Here is an 18,053-nt window from a genome sequence, read left to right as displayed (position 1 = left end):
GGGCCGCTAGGATCGCTTTCTTGCCCCCGGTCTACCAGGTTCGCGCCTTTAAACGTGTTTATTGAGTTGGTTGTGAATGCGTGTGTTCTTCTGATGTTAAGCACTCGCAGTTCCAATCATGGTTTGCTGCTGTGTTCCTTCTTGTTAGTCACGAGAATTTAAAGATAGTGGAATTTCATTTCACAACTTTCCAGCGAATGTTCAATGTTCGAAATATTATGTGGATACATCGTGCTGACTTTACGACACCTCGTAATCTGCAGGTCTTCGGGCTGAGCAGCGGTCGCTTGGTAGGCCAAGGCCCTTCAGGTTTGAAGTGCCATGGGGTTAGGGGGGTGTAGTTAAGGAGCATTAGTTGGACTACTCTATCTCTCCTCAGTTTAATTTCATTATGTTATTTTGACAAATATCAATGAAAGTAGCTTTTAGGGTTAATCATTTTAACAGTATTAGTCAATACAAGATACTCCTTTATTATTCTAAATTAAATGGACAATAAAAGTCAATATCAGAACGTCAGTTGGACTACTCCATCTCTCCGCATTTTCATTTCACGACATTAATTTGGCAAATACCAACGAAAGTAACCTTTAGCATTAATAATCTTAACAGTATTAATGTATGTGACATTCTCTAAATTATGATAAATCGGCAATCTAAGCCAATATCTTTTCTATCCCATCGTCGCTATAAGACATATCTGTGTCGGTGCGACGTACAGCAAATAGAAAAAAAAGATACGGCATCCAGCTGATGAAACTAGGCCCCTGTTCATAAGTTTTGATCCCAGTCACGTCATACAAATCGCGCGATCCCAACATTTGTCACGGGACTTTTTTGTAAACAATGCCACCATGACCGGCGATCATTCGAGAGGCCTTTTCAGACTTCAGAAATCTTCAGTTATGAACCCGATAAGGAAACTAACCAGAAAAGTATTTTGCTTGAGAAATTTGGAGGAAATGAATGTAGCAAGAGCCAAAATTGTATTTTCCCCTGAAACAATCGCTGGTTTGATAAGTATGGAGGTGGTTCGTCCCGAGAGCGTTAAAGACAGAGAATAAAAGAATATATTTTATGGAGCATTTTATGAAATGGTTCTATGCGCATGGCGTCTGCAACACGTCACATGGGACATATTCCAGGAATAAGAACAAACTGGCATTTTTCAGCATTGAAGATGAACGCCTCACTTGGTTAATTAATGATTTGCTGTCATATATTAAGAAAATTCAAATGCATCCAGAGAAAGCGAAAAGATTCTCGAGAGAAACTTATCAGGCATTGGTCTTGACTACTTAATCCACTGTGGCTTGCGTGCAGAGGTGCTCACGCTGGGCATTCTGTCCTGTGAGCACCCGGCACTGGAAGCAGGCGATGAGCTTATGCTACTCAACCAGTGACGTTGTGGTTACGTCACATGCCATGAAGGTTGGGCGAAGTACTCCCAGTTACTGCGGCGATAATGGAGTTTGAAATGGAGGCAGAAAATAATTAAAGAAAGAGGACAGAAGTCCACGTATTTTCAATTTACGTTGTAAGAAATAATTATTCATGTTAATTGCAGTTTATGTGACCGGCTCCATGGCTAAATGGTTAGCGTGCTGGCCTATGGTCACAGGGGTCCCGGGTTCGATTTCCGGCAGGGTCTGGAAGCTTGTACGCGTAAACGCTGTACCTCTGTAGATTGTAACACAAGAATTATAAAGTGTCAGTTTTCGTTGACTGAATAAATACAAAACTGACTGTTTATATCGAGCGCAGTAAAAATCAAACCGGAATATCTTGAAAAGGTCAGGTTTATTTTTGTTGCAATTATAGCGTTTTATTTGAAATAATGCACCCCATTCAACATTTCGCTGAGCAGTGGAGAAGAGCTTTGTAATCACAATCGAAGTCACTGCTGCAAAGTGTGTTCGGTCTCTCGCTTCGCTGTGACGTATGCTGCCCGCATTTACGTCTGACCAGCCCGACCGCACTGGGCTAGCTCAACGGGCGCTGAGCATCTCTGTTGTAGTGGTACTATCCGCCAGCCGCTTGGAAAGGTGTAGCACTGCTACAATGGGGCGAAACGGTAGTAATTTCACGATTGAAAAGAACTAAAGAGCTTAAATGTTTATTACAATTGCAATCGATGAAATTAAGTTGTGGTTTCCTTCTGGGAACTTAATTTTTGATATTTTTGATTTAGTTATACTGAAAGTAATAAAAACACGAATGTGGCATGCAAAATTTTCTTGGGAGCAAGTGGTTTTAAGTGGTTTTCCACTTCTCTCCAGGCAAATGCCAGGGCCGCTTCCTTCCCTCTTTCTTGTCTCTCCCTTCCAATCTTCTCACCCCCACCACAAGGCCCCTGTTCAGCATAGCAAGTGAGGCCGTCCGGGCGAGTTACTGGTCCTTCTGTCCAGTTACATCCCCGACTCAAAGTCTCACGCTCCAGGACACTGCCCTTGAGGCGGTAGAGGTGGGATCCCTCGCTGAGTCCTAGGGAATAATCAATCCTGGAGGGTAAATTGATTAAGAAATAATAATAACAATAATAATAATAATAATAATAATAATAATAATAATAATAATAATAATAATAATAATAATAATACCCGCCCGCCTCTGTAGTGTAGTGGTGTGATTACCTGCCACCCCTGGAGTCCCGGGTTTCATTCCCGGCTCTGCCGCGACATTTGAAACGTGGTACGAGGACTGGAACGGGGTCCATTCATCCTCGAGATGTCAACTGAGTAGAGAGGAGAGGGGGGATTTCGATTCCCACCTCAGCCATCCTCGAAGTAGTTTTTTCGTGGTTTCCCCACTTCTCCAGCAAATACCAGGATGGTGCTTAAGTCCACGGGTATTTCCTTCCCTTTTCCTTGTCTATTCTTTCCAATCTTCCCCATCGCCCAAAAGGCCCCTCTTCAGCATAGAGGTGAGGCAAGGTACAGGTCCTCTTACCCAGTTGTATCAACGGCCAAATGTCTCACGCTCCAGGACACTGTCTTTGGAGCGTTAGAGGTGGAAACCCTAACTGAGGGAAGTTAAACGGATAACGACGTGTAATAATAATAATAATAATAATAATAATAATAATAATAATAATAATAATAATAATAATAATAATAATTGTTACCGTGTTTTGGTGGTAGGTAGAGGTGTAAGAAGGTGCGGGCGTGAATGGGTTTCAAACTACGGAATCAAAGTTAATGTAAAATTTAACGAGGTTATATTTTCTTTTCAATATTCAGTAATAACAAAGAACAGGTACTTAGTAGCCGAAACACAATTTGAAATGTACAATTACAGGGGTAACAGAGTTTGGGCTTCGAGCCCTGAGTTCACACTTCTTGAGCAACTAGCCCAACTTTCCGATATACAAATTTTAACAAAGGGGCAGAAGACCCCAATCAAACCCTGGAGCACTTGCTCCACATTACATAGTAAAGCCTCCTCGAGGCATACAACACTCCGTTTCCAAAAGAGCCACACGCTCTTTAATTTAAGCCTCTCCCAGGCCACACCAAACTCCACCTTCAAGTTGTCCTCAACGGACATAAACACAGGGGTAAAATACCCATTCTACTGAGGTCTATTAAATGAAAAGCAGGTTAATTAAATGACCTCTAAAACAATTTGAGAGGAGGCGAACTTGCACTCCTAATACACTTTGATTAAGACCTACTTGGCACTAGGCCGTTAATACAAGGGCTAATCCCATGCTAAAGAGGTGACTTAAGAAAAGAACAATTTGTTTTACATTAACGAAGAATAGGTTGAGAAAATAAGTTCACCTCAAGACAATGTGAGTGGGAGCTCGAGAGGGTTAGCACTCTCTATCCCAATATGTCGTTTTACAAGAGAATAGATGAAAAGAGAAGTTACATTTTAGGAAAAGGTTACATGGTTGAACGCTTAGAACCCGCCCCGAAAGTTAAACTGCTGAGCTAGCAAAGAAAGAAGTTATTAATCGGCCATTACCTTGTGTTGAACGGCTGGAGAAGAAAGAGGCGCTTCCCGCCCCCTGCTATGTACTTAACACACTGAAAGATGGAACAGAAGTGGCCAAGAGACCCAAAAATCAGCAGTTTAAATACTCTCGCGGAAGTTTCTAGGCGTTAGGGGAAAGAAAACACCCTCCCACAAACTCTTTATTGGATAGGACCCCGCAACAGATTAAAGTTGGGGGAAGATACATCTGATTGGATAGAAATTAATTGAAGAAATTCGGGATTGGTTAGGTTCAACACAAGGGGAAGAAAGGGGTAAATATTGCCAACTTAAACAATGATAGAAAGAAATTTAACAAAGAACAAACTCTTGAAATTAAATTTTCTCCAAAAAAATAGTTCTTTGACTCCGCACTAGGTTGCACTATTGTAGATCTTCAGTAGTGTCCTCTAGAAGAGAAAGTTCACACTTCTTACTTCAAGCGAAACAAAAACACATCAAAAATGACACAGTTCAAAAACTCAAAATTTTCCACGTGGTGACATCTTCTGAGACGGTAGAAAATTAATACTGTCAATAAAGTTCAGACTTCCTCCAGCAGAGGAGTTTCAACAGGCGCACATTTTAAATTAGCGGAGTGGAGGTGTACCGCCCGGTACAGACCTCCCCTCCCCCCCCAAAAGTTCCTCCAGGGATGACACATGAAGTCAGTTTGAAACAAGTTCCAAGTTATGATGTGAATATGAAGATAGATGCAGAAGCATTTATGAGATTTTCTAGATTTAGTTTGCTTCAGTTTCAAAATTTTGTTGTTGCGGATGAAGTAAAGTCTTTATATTTGTAGAAGTTGAATTTCTGAAGATAACTTTTAATACTTAAAAGCGAAGGAAAATTTTGCAATGTCCACCAAATATTGCTGTTGAATTCCCATGAAACGGTATTAAGGTTGAACAGGAATGTCTATGTAGTTGATGTAGGCTAAGTTGGATGGCCAGACCGGCCGTTGCAGCTTGCGTCCAAAGGGAGGCCGCTCGGACCCCTCAAGTACCCTGAGATACCGCTCGCCCGCACTATGAGGGGAGCAGAGGTGTTGAAACACGCCGCGCCCGCGGTGAACATATGCTGGCTGCGGGCAAGTAGCAGGTCGTGCGCCGCACATCAGCCTTGGCCGGGAGGAGAGCTCCGGCTCGCCGTGCACATGTCGTCCTCGCTGGGGCCGAGGGGGCCCGTCCTCGGGCCCAGTTGCCGCACGGCGCCGCGCGGCTGCGGGGGCACTGAAACATTAAAACTAGGCGGCAGAATTGTGTTGGACCATCATGTATCTTTTGAGGGCACAGGCATGTAGAGAGATTGAGGGGCCAGCGGCGTGGAGATATCCATGGCGTTTCATCTAAGCCAGCCACTGAGTGTAGTGGAGCAGGAGACGGGAGCGTGGTAATGGCCGTGACAAGGACAGGATGGCAGTTTAACAATCGGGGGAGGTTTACAAGAAATGCTTACATATAAAATAAAATAGAAGGAGCAGAATGCCTTAAGAGTTGAACTCAAAAAAAAATATAACCTTCATATTCCTTTCAAATTATATGAAGCAAGTTGACACAAAATTTACACTGGTTTCACCTGGGACAGGTGAACCCTAAATATCCTCTCGGTGGCTGGATTGCTTACTAACAACGTAACCGGCGTAAGGAAATCAAGAATAATGCATGGCCCATGAAATCTGGGAGCAAGCTTGCCCGCGGGAACAAAATTCTTGACCATCACCTGGTCACCTACCTTCAAAGGGGTGGGTCTCCGTCCACGATCATACTTTTCCCTAACCTTTTCATGAGACACTTTAAGATTGGCTTTAGCCTTCTTCCAAAGATCTTTAATATTATCCGGATCTATTGTCTCGGGTAGAATGTCATTCAGAGACCAGAGGTTAGAGAGTGGCGAGTTGGGAACAAACTTGAACATCAAAGAAGCTGGAGTAAACTTGTGAGATTCATGAACCGCCGAATTCAAAGCAAAAGCTATCCAATGCAGGGACGTGTCCCACCTGGAATGATCTTCATGATGATAGGCAATAAGTGCGGACCTGAGATTACGGTTAACCCGTTCAGCCAGAGATGGTTGAGGGTAATAAGCAGAAGTAGTTACATGAGAGATTGATAAGTCAAAACAGAATTTACGAAATAAATTAGATGTAAAAGCCTTAGCATTATCAGATACAATATATTGACACGGACCAAAAGAAGCAAAAATAGAATTTAAGCAGGTAGTGGTAGACTGAGCGGTAGCCAGCTTAGTCGGAAATAACCAAGAAAATCTTGTAAAACCATCTACGCATACAAAGATGAACTTGTTGGCATTCCCCTTTGACTGGGGGAAGGGTCCTACATAATCAATATACAGACGTTCCATGGGGCGCGACGCTTGATGCGAAGACAAAAGGCCTACCTTGGTGGACATGGTGGGTTTACTGAGCAAACAAGATTTACAAGTTCACGGATTTCACCGTCCATACCTTTCCAGATGAACATTTCACGAATCTTCTCACGAGTTTTAAAGATACCCAGATGCCCTCCTAGTGGGGTCTCATGATAATACTTGAAGATCATAGGTACCAGAACAGCTGGAACGACGACTTTCATAATCTTGTCATGCCTCGAAGGGCAACATAAAGCACCATTCCTCAGAACATAAGGGACAACATGTTCCCCAGAAGAAAGGGTTTCCATTATCGGAGCCAGCGTCGGGTCTTCACGTTGGTATTTCTCAATATCCCTAAAAAGCATGGGAGCATCTGTTAAGATGGCATTAACACCAGATAGTATGGACTCGGAAGGTGATGAACTGTCGACCGGTTCGTGGGTCTCGACGTCGTTATGAAACATACGGCTGAGTCCATCAGCAACAACATTTTCGGTACCTCTGATATGTCTAACATCAAACTGGAAGGCGGAAATACGGATGGCCCAGCGGGCTATACGACCAGTACGACGCGGCCTACCTAAGACCCAGCTTAAGGCTTGATTATCTGTCTCCAGGTCGAATTTGACATGTTCCAAATAGAGACGGAACTTCTCTAAGGCGAATAAGACTGCCAAACCTTCGAGCTCATAGATGGAATACTTGGCTTCTTGAGCCGACAATGTCCTAGACGCATAGGCGATGGGTCGCCTCCCTAGTTCAGTCTCTTGAAGAAGGACTCTAGCTACTGCTGACGACGATGCGTCGGTTTGGACAATGAATTTCTTCGAGAAATCAGGCATAGCAAGGACAGGGGCATTACAAAGCGCTAATTTAAGATCTTCAAAAGCGGCTTGTTGAGAAGGTCCCCACTCGAATTTGATACCTTTCCTACGAAGGAGGTTTAAGGGCGCCGCTCTATTAGCAAAGTTAGGAATGAACTTTCTGAAGAAATTCACCATACCAATAAACCTGGCGATGCCTTTAATGTCCTTGGGAGGTTTAAAATCACGGATGGCCTGTGTTCTAGAATGATCGACTGCTACACCATCAGGTGACACAATATGCCCTAGGAAAGACATAGAGGGCTTAGCAAAGGCCACCTTGGACAACTTAACAGTTAACCCAGCCTTACGAAGGCGATCGAGAACTTCTCGCAAATGATCTAGATGTTCTTCAAAAGTCTCTGAAAATACGACGACATCATCTAAGTAGTGATATAAGTACTCGAATTTGATGTCGGAGAAGACCCTATCTAGTAGCCTAGTGAGCACAGCTGCCCCCGTGGGGAGCCCGAAAGGCACGCGGTTGTATTCGTATAAATTCCAGTCCGTGGCAAACGCTGTAAGGTGTTTAGACTCTTCGGCAAGGGGAATTTGATTATAGGCCTGATTCAAGTCCAAGATAGTGAAGAACTTGGCCTTACGAAACCATGAAAAGCAAGAATGAAGGTCAGGAAGGGGCACAGATTGCAACACCACCTTCCGATTGAGAGCCCTGTAATCAATGACAGGCCTGAAGCCTCCTTGGGGTTTCGGGACTAGAAAAATAGGCGATGAATACGCCGACTTAGAGGGCCTAATAATACCATCCTTCAACATCTGATCGATAATTTCTTTCAGAGCCTTCATTTTAGGTGGAGATAGCCTATAAGGTGGAAAACGGACAGGAATCGAATCCGTGACCTCAATTTTGTATTCAATAAGGTCAGTAACACCAAGAGTATCAGAGAACACCTCTGGAAATGACTGACATAATTTACGAATACTATCAGCCTGCTCCTCAGGTAGATGTCTAAGGTCTAACAACATCTCATCCTGGGTAGGCGAAATAGATGAACATGACACAGAATTACACTTTAACAAGGGAATTTTACAATTGGACGCAAATTTGAATGTGCACGACTTACTCTGAAGATCGAGCACAAGACCAGTGTGAGAAATAAAGTCCGCTCCCAGTATGATGGGGCAAGACAGGTGCTTAGCCAAAAACAATTTAAATTTCCAAGTAAACTTAAAAATACGAATTTTGACCAGTACGGAACCTAGAATTTCTAATGGAGATGAATTAGCCGAAACATATTGAATAGGAGATGAGACGTAGTCAGGTAGTTTACAAACAGCTTTCAATTTAGAATACCATTCAGCCGAAATAATCGAACAAACACTGCCTGAATCTAAGAGAGCTGTTATAGGCTCGTTATTTAACTCAATCTTAAGAAAAGGAACAGGTGCGGGGGTATCCGCCGCAATCCTAAGGCACTCTTTGGGGCATTCAAAAGATGTACTCGAAGACTTATCGTTCCCTGAATTCTCGACCTTTTTGCCAGGGGCTGAGCCTTGGGAAGCAGAATTAGTTGACTCAGCCGCAGCCACTAGTCACTTTTGATTGTTGTTGGAAGTTACACCAGAAGTTGAGCAGGAGGGGGTGCTATTCGAATTTGGACAATTCTTTGCGATATGTGAGAAAGCCCCACATTTAAAACAGCCTTGTGATGAACCAGCTCCATTATTTGCCCTACTAGTTTTGATCAGAGGACACTTATTGCGCAGATGGTCAGGCGACCCGCAAGCATAACATTTACGGGGGGTGACTGATCGGCGAGGTGGAGGCCGAGTATTACTAATGGAAGGCGGGGGTTCTTTCGCGACACGCAAAGAATCGGCGTATCTAACTCCTTCCGCTGAGACGGCCAATGCTTCAAGTTCTGAGAAAGTTTGCGGGCACGCCGCGAAACACAAATATGACCTATAGGGAGGTGAAATTCCCTCTACAATAGCCTGTACAATCTGATCTTCAGGAAAATGAAGGGCAAACACCCTAGTATAAAACTTAATGTCCTGTATGAAATCAGCCAAGTTTTCATCCAAGCGCTGTACACGATAATAGTACTTCTGAATAAGGGAGGACCTGGCCCTAGCCGGGATGAAGTTAGCTAGCAAATGGGCATGGAAATCCTCAATAGATGATTGCTCGGCAATGGCTCTAACTATTTTGTCAGAGAGAATACCAATAGCATACGGATAGATAATTTGCAAGATTTGACATGGAGAAAGAGAAAAAACCAGGGCATGATACTGAAATTCCACTAGAAATCTTAAAAATGAAATTACGTCACTGGTGGTATTAACGGAAAACTTAGATATACCTCTGAGCAACATTGCCAATGGATGAGGCAAGCTACTAAACCCGGGTGACATAGTAGGTAAAGGTTTCAATGGCAAGGAAGTTAATTCAGAACGGATGTTACTCAGCGATGCACGGCGTTCAGACTCGTTGTCCAATGGGGCAGGGATAGTTTGAGCAGCAACGGTTATTCTATTTACTTCTCCCTTAGCAGGTTCTTCCTCACTACCTGCATTTACTATGGTGGGTTGATCAGATTTGGGAGGAACTTCCCCAGTTAACAATTGAGTGACCTTACTAGATAATTCGGAAATATTTTCCAGGAGCGTACTAGCTTCCTTCCTCTGAACATCATTCAGTTTTTGAGACAACAGATCGTTAACCCTATTCGAAAAATGATATAGCCTGCCTTGCACACGCTTAATTTGATTAGGAGACGGATCATTTTCATCAAAAAAACTAACTACAGAAGCTAGCCCAGTAATATTCTCCGTGATCGTGGAAAGAGAGTCGTCAATTTCTTTCTCTCCCAAATTGGGGATGGAAATGGGCAAATCAAGGGACTCTCTAAGCTTGTTAGTGTCTATTGCAACCGTGCCTCCAGATTGTACATTTCTGATAGTTAGTTCATAGATCAACTCCTCCTTGCGCAAATAGTTAAGAAGGAGAACATCGCGAGGGCCGGGCATGATGACAGACCAATTTTGAAAAACTCAAAAAATTCCAGCAACTGGGAAAATAGTTAGAGTTCGGAACAAACAATATTTAGCCGTCAAAAGGGGCTAAATTGAGACCCATTCAACCACGCTCTGCTACCACTTGTTACCGTGTTTTGGTGGTAGGTAGAGGTGTAAGAAGGTGCGGGCGTGAATGGGTTTCAAACTACGGAATCAAAGTTAATGTAAAATTTAACGAGGTTATATTTTCTTTTCAATATTCAGTAATAACAAAGAACAGGTACTTAGTAGCCGAAACACAATTTGAAATGTACAATTACAGGGGTAACAGAGTTTGGGCTTCGAGCCCTGAGTTCACACTTCTTGAGCAACTAGCCCAACTTTCCGATATACAAATTTTAACAAAGGGGCAGAAGACCCCAATCAAACCCTGGAGCACTTGCTCCACATTACATAGTAAAGCCTCCTCGAGGCATACAACACTCCGTTTCCAAAAGAGCCACACGCTCTTTAATTTAAGCCTCTCCCAGGCCACACCAAACTCCACCTTCAAGTTGTCCTCAACGGACATAAACACAGGGGTAAAATACCCATTCTACTGAGGTCTATTAAATGAAAAGCAGGTTAATTAAATGACCTCTAAAACAATTTGAGAGGAGGCGAACTTGCACTCCTAATACACTTTGATTAAGACCTACTTGGCACTAGGCCGTTAATACAAGGGCTAATCCCATGCTAAAGAGGTGACTTAAGAAAAGAACAATTTGTTTTACATTAACGAAGAATAGGTTGAGAAAATAAGTTCACCTCAAGACAATGTGAGTGGGAGCTCGAGAGGGTTAGCACTCTCTATCCCAATATGTCGTTTTACAAGAGAATAGATGAAAAGAGAAGTTACATTTTAGGAAAAGGTTACATGGTTGAACGCTTAGAACCCGCCCCGAAAGTTAAACTGCTGAGCTAGCAAAGAAAGAAGTTATTAATCGGCCATTACCTTGTGTTGAACGGCTGGAGAAGAAAGAGGCGCTTCCCGCCCCCTGCTATGTACTTAACACACTGAAAGATGGAACAGAAGTGGCCAAGAGACCCAAAAATCAGCAGTTTAAATACTCTCGCGGAAGTTTCTAGGCGTTAGGGGAAAGAAAACACCCTCCCACAAACTCTTTATTGGATAGGACCCCGCAACAGATTAAAGTTGGGGGAAGATACATCTGATTGGATAGAAATTAATTGAAGAAATTCGGGATTGGTTAGGTTCAACACAAGGGGAAGAAAGGGGTAAATATTGCCAACTTAAACAATGATAGAAAGAAATTTAACAAAGAACAAACTCTTGAAATTAAATTTTCTCCAAAAAAATAGTTCTTTGACTCCGCACTAGGTTGCACTATTGTAGATCTTCAGTAGTGTCCTCTAGAAGAGAAAGTTCACACTTCTTACTTCAAGCGAAACAAAAACACATCAAAAATGACACAGTTCAAAAACTCAAAATTTTCCACGTGGTGACATCTTCTGAGACGGTAGAAAATTAATACTGTCAATAAAGTTCAGACTTCCTCCAGCAGAGGAGTTTCAACAGGCGCACATTTTAAATTAGCGGAGTGGAGGTGTACCGCCCGGTACAATAATAATAATAATAATAATAATAATAATAAGGATTTTAGAGTAGTATTTGTAGATTTTAAGAAGGCCTATGATTCTACTGACAAGGAAACCTTAATGAAGATCTTCGAAGAATTTGCTGTGGACGACAAATCACAGAACCTGATTAAACAAACTATCAGCTACACTGTGTCGAAAGTGAAGTTCAGAGGGGAAACTTCAGATTGCTTCGATTTTTTTTTTTTTTTTTTTTTTTTTTGCTAGGGGCTTTACGTCGCACCGACACAGATAGGTCTTATGGCGACGTTGGGAGAGGAAAGGCCTAGGAGTTGGAAGGAAGCGGCCGTGGCCTTAATTAAGGTACAGCCCCAGCATTTGCCTGGTGTGAAAATGGGAAACCACGGAAAACCATCTTCAGGGCTGCCGATAGTGGGATTCGAACCTACTATCTCCCGGATGCAAGCCCACAGCCGCGCGCCTCTACGCGCACGGCCAACTCGCCCGGTGCTTCGAAATTAAGACAGGGCTTAGGCAAAGGGATGGAATATATCACCAATGCTCTTCAACTGTGTGGTGGAAAAGGTTATTAGAGAATGGGAAGAACAACTAAGAGCCTTAGAGGGAGAGAAAGGATATTTCAGGTTGGGGCACGCAATTAAGGGGTGAACTTCAATTGCCTTGCCTTTCCAGATGATCTGGCTATCTTTGCAAATAGTGTCGAATCAGCAAGTAGAAAAATCAGTATTCTTTGTGAAACTGGTATGAAGATGGGCTTGCAGATCTCTTTTGAAAACATATTATGGCAAACATCAAATCAGCTCCAATAATCATGAACACAACAGAAGGGAAGGTAGAAAAAGTCAAGAGCTTCAAATATCTTGGTGAGATAATCCAGTCTAATGGCTTAGAACAGGAGGCAATCAAGGCAAGAATCAGAAAGATGGAGTTAGCGTACCAGTTGACGAAAGCTGTGTACAACAAGAAATCACTAAGTCTGAGAACAAAACTAAGATACTATAACACCGTGATCAAACCAGAAGGACTATACGCTGCTGAGATCGTGGATTTGACAAGCAGAGGATTGCTGGAACAACTGGAGAAGAAAGAAAGGAAGATCATAAGGAAGATTCTCGGAACTATATATGTTGGTGGACACCGAAGATTAAGATCTAACAAACAGTTATACAAAGAGATTGAGGAAATTATAGAGTCGATGAAGAAGAGACGAATGCAATTTTATGGACATCTACGTATGAATCAAGAAAGGCTGACTCGAAAACTCGTTACACATTTCGAAGGGAAAAATATTGTTCCCAGGTGGTTTATGGTGAAATGAAATGTCGTATGGCTTTTAGTGCCGGGATATCCCAGGACGGGTTCGGCTCGCCAGGTGCAGGTCTTTCTAATTGACTCCCGTAGGCGACCTGCGCGTCGTGATGAGGATGAAATGATGAAGACAACACATACACCCAGCCCCCGTGTCATTGGAATTAACCAATTAAGGTTAAAATCCCCGACCCGGCCGGGAATCGAACCCGGGACCCTCTGAACCGAAGGCCAGTACGCTGATCGTTCAGCCAACGAGTCGGACGTGGTTTATGGTGATACTTGCTGATATGGAGAGAGTAGGCATCAATCATGGACACATCCAAAACGGGAACCATTTTCGACAATTAGTTTCAGACTTCAGAGGCTTCCGAGAAGAAGGAGAAAAATCTTCAAAAGTGTTTTTTCGGAAGAAAGAAGGAAGCAAATAAGCCAACGAATGAAGCTATATTGACAGAAGATCAAAGCCAGGGGAGGGAAAAGATGATGCAGGATACAGTAGTTGTCACTCCGTGGTCCATAGTGGTCAAAATCGAACAGAATAATAATAATAGTGTGTGGCCCGGTACAGGTCTTTCGAGTTGATGCCCAATAGGCGACCTGCGCATCTGTGAGAATGGGCCCTACCTATGATGAATTCTAATGCCATAAACGGCACAAACGTTAGCCAATAAGCCAGAGGTATTAAGCACTGAAAGTTAAAATACCCAACCTGGCCGGGAATGGAACCCGGGACCCTTGAACCAAAGGCCAGCATGCTAACTATTTGGCTTGTAGTGTGATGCGTTGTGTGTATAGTAAGACAAACACCCGACCGAGTGACTGCGTCGCCTTCAGCTTGCATTCGGGAAATAGTGGGTTCGAACCCCATTTTCACACCAGGCAAATTCTAGGGCAATGTCTTAATTAAGACCATGGCCACTTCCTTTCCACTCCAAGCCCTTACCTGTCCCATCATCGACATAAGACCTACGTGCGCCGGGCTGAGTGGCTCAGATAGTTGAGGCGCTGGTCTTCTGATCCCATCATGGCAGATTCGATCCTGGCTCAGTCCGGTGGTATTTGAAGGTGATCAAATACGTCAGCCTCGTGTCGGTAGATTTACTGGCACGTAAAAAGAACTCCTAATTGACTAAATTCCGGCATCTCGGCGTCTCCGAAAACCGAAAAATGGGATATATAGCCAATAATAATAATAATAATAATAATAATAATAATAATAATAATAATAATAATAATAATAATAATAATACCGAGCAAGTGGCCGCGCGGTTTGAGTCACGTAGCTATCAACTTGCATTCCGGAGATAGTGGATTCGAATCCCGCTATCGGCAGCCCTGAAGATGGTTTTCCGTAGTTCTCCATTTTCATACCGGGCAAATGCTGAGGCTGTAGGTACCTTTATTAAGACCACGGCCGCATCCTCCCCACTCCTAGCCTTTTCCTATCTCATCGCCGCTATAAGACCTATTTGTGTCGGTGCGACTTAAAGCAATTTGATTGTTTATAAACAAGCCCGCAAATAATCAACCAAATGCGGTTAAAACACTCGGCCTGGCTGGGAATCGAACGTAGGTCCCTCAGAATCGAATGTGACTACGCTGACCATCCTTGACAAAGAGCTTGACACTGAAGATGAAACCAGCTTCAGTTTCTTATCGAAGCTAGCCAGCGGGCCAGCCACATTTTTCTTGCTGCCTGAGTCGCATATGTCACTTTCTTCAGATGAGGATGGCTACTCATTCCTTGACCTAGTCGTCCCAGTTCAGGCTCCATCAGCTGCACGTGGGCCGGGCCGGAACGAAAAGGAGGCCATCACGTGACCCAGAGCCTGGCTAGGTGCGTGAGGTGAGATGAGATGTGCTCAGTACAGTGCCGTGTTTCACCGAGCGGACATCATGCCGCACCCGCTCAGGTAAGTCCCGCCTTGTCACCCAGCTAGCGGTCTTTACAATGCCTGATAAGTATTGTGCCTCTTTTGAGATCTAATGCCCTTTTTAATCTCTATCCAAGGACCCATCACCCATTTTTCTATCGAGTTACGACCCTCCTTTTAGATATAGGGTAAGTGCTCAGTCAATGACCATTTACGGACCATAAAATTGCACATTTATATTTAATCATTGAAACTAATGATCAAGGAATACAAAGATTTCCTCAGTTTATGTCTGAAGAATAGAATAGTTCCGCATCTCCTGAGACTGCAGAGAGAGCATTAGTTCACTGTAATACATTTTTAAACAATTATTTTATTTAGCCAGTTTACCCTCCAGGGCTGATGTTTTCCTTCGCACTCAGCGAGGGATCCCAACTCTACCGCCTCAATGGCAGTGTCCTGGAGCGTGAGACATTTGGTCGGGAATACAACTGCGGGCTCACTTGCGGAAGGAACAGACAAGGGAGAGGGAGGGAGGCGGCCGTGGCCTCAAGTTACGTACCATCCTGGCATTTGCCTGGAGAAGAAATGGGAAACCACGGAAAACCACTTCGAGAATGGCTGAGGTGGGAATCGAACCCCCTCAACACAGTTGACCTCCTGAGGCTGAGTGGATCCCGTTCGAGTCCTCGTACCACATTTCAAATTTCGTGGCTGAGCCGGGATAGCGATATTGTCGATACTTCCGTTCGTCGCCAGGCAGTCAGCTTCTTCGTGGACTTCAAACACTTTCTTGCACAGGGAGGCGGCAATTATTGATTGGACTATATTATATCGCTTTAAATATTTTATATCCCACATCTTTTGCGTGGCAGTAAATCTACCGACACGAGGCTGATGTATTTGAGCACCTTCAAATACTACCGGACTGAGCCAGGATTGAACCTGCCAAGTTGGGCTCAGAAGGCTAGATGTCAAGCAATGGTATCTGTCCCGGGCAAATTATGTATCCTCTTACCCTTCATTAATAATGCTTTTTTATTGTACTTTTATTTTTAATTGCCAATTATATTTTTATAATACAAACTAATTTTGTTGTTTTTCTCGGTGTGTTCCACACTATGAAATTCAAAGGAGGTACAAAAATAAGGGTGGTTTGCTTCAACACCAATGAATAACCATTTCTTTCCATTCATTGATTACTCTCACACCGACGAATACTGAGAAAATATAGCGCGCAACAAGAACTTTATTATCTTAATTATGTATTTTACATGTCTCTGGAAGTATATAAATGACAGTACTAGCATGCATATAGGGATACATAAGTTTTTACAGGTCTGAAAATGTCAATACGTCATATTTATGTTGTACTAATGAAATCAGTTCCCTTCGTTTTTAACTAGTGGGAAACGAAGTATGAACTACCATTACGCATACTCAGAAATTGGATAAAAGCTTGGTATCACTTATTCAAAATGTTTGAAATTATATCTGGTCATTCACTAGCACATACACTCACCCTAACTATGGGCAATTTTACATGTACTTACTGTGAATTCTCGGTTATCCGGCCTAATTAAAGTAACAGCCTAAACAAAAAAAATCGAAAAACACGTATAATTGTATTCAATGAAACAAGTAAGTACTGTTTCCTTTCTTTGGTCGAACCACGATAGATGTGTGACATCTAACTCATCATATTTAGACTATTTCCAGACTTCTATATTTGGACCGAGCTCGATAGCTTCAGTCGCTTAAGTGCGGCCAGTATTCAGTATTCGGGAGATAGTAGGTTCGAACCCCACTGTCGACAGCCCTGAAAATGGTTTTCCGTGGTTTCCCATTTTCACACCATGCAAATGCTGGGGCTGTACCTTAATTAAGGCCATGGCCGCTTCCTTCCCATTACTAGCCCTTCCCTGCCCCATCGTCGCCATAAGACCTATCTGTGTCGGGGCGACGTAAAGCAACTAGCAAAAGAAAAAAAATCTATATTTGGATGCTGTACCTTCACCGTTCTGCTCAAAATCCTCCAGCTTTCCTTTTCTTAAAATTGCAGACGGTTTGTGTTCCTATTCCCAAGTGTAACGCCTATTTAGCAGCAGAATACTTTTTTAAAAAAAAAATGAAGCTGCTTCGTTAGTACCAACTTATTACCATAATGCAATTAGGTTCCGATGATGTGCTGCAACCTGGTACTTTTTAATGAACTACAAACAATGCGGAATGTGTTCGAGCACCCTGCTAACGCTTGTAGTACGTTCAAACGGATATATATGCACTAGAACTCAACGCCGTACGGCGTACATAGCTCGACCTCCACGGAACATTACCATCGCGCACGACGCTCGTCTTCGAAGTGTCAAAAACGCTGGTCCTATCGTGCCTTAAAAAATGCCTAATTTGATGTTAGAACTTATATTTTCCTATATTCCTATAATTCCCATTTTATCCCTGAATCGATAAAAATGCTGTTAATTTATTCGGAGAAACTAAAATTTTCCGATAACTTTTAAGTACCTTGAACAGTATATTCTTGAAGTATTTTTTTAAACAAAACCTTAAAATCAGAAAGCTGTAAACCTGTAAACCTTAAGAACCTCCCCCGGTACACGCCCGTAGTCTGTGTCACGAGTGTCCATTGACCTGCTGAAAACAAGAAAGTGTCAAATTCCAAGGAGTCTTTAAAGGTTACAGGAGTTTCCCCACTTCACATCGGATGGTAACATTATATTCTGTGACGTTTGTAACAGAGAGATGACTGACTGTTGTTTTATATTTCCCTCTAACGATTTATAATCAATTTATCAAAATACAAATGGTATTTTTAATTGATAAATGTCTAATAAAATACGCAAAATTGAAGCTGCCTAAAATATATTTTTCGAACCTATTTTTTCCACATCTGAGATCCTATTTTAGAAATTTAAAATAACATTTTTAGCCTAAAAATCTAAGGTCTCTCGATCATTTTACACGTATGTGACATATTACTACAGTCGGAATCTTGACATTTTTCTGCAGGCTGTATATAAAGTTCTATAGCACA

The 18,053-nt window shown here is 42.7% G+C and overlaps 1 protein-coding gene across 1 annotated transcript in view; it reads left to right on the top strand.

The window, feature by feature from the left end:
* The first annotated feature begins 15,023 nt into the window (after nt 1–15,023).
* LOC136872134 (uncharacterized) overlaps nt 15,024–18,053 on the top strand; it is a 210,002-nt gene continuing 206,972 nt past the window's right edge. The window contains exon 1 of the mRNA XM_067145980.2: nt 15,024–15,040. Within this exon, the coding sequence (XP_067002081.2) occupies nt 15,024–15,040 (17 nt within the window). The remainder of the gene's footprint in view (nt 15,041–18,053) is intronic.

The sequence above is a fragment of the Anabrus simplex genome, chromosome 1 (assembly GCF_040414725.1).
Source record: "Anabrus simplex isolate iqAnaSimp1 chromosome 1, ASM4041472v1, whole genome shotgun sequence".
NCBI classification, from domain to species: domain Eukaryota; kingdom Metazoa; phylum Arthropoda; class Insecta; order Orthoptera; family Tettigoniidae; genus Anabrus; species Anabrus simplex.
This window is presented reverse-complemented; position numbering and strand designations above follow the sequence as displayed.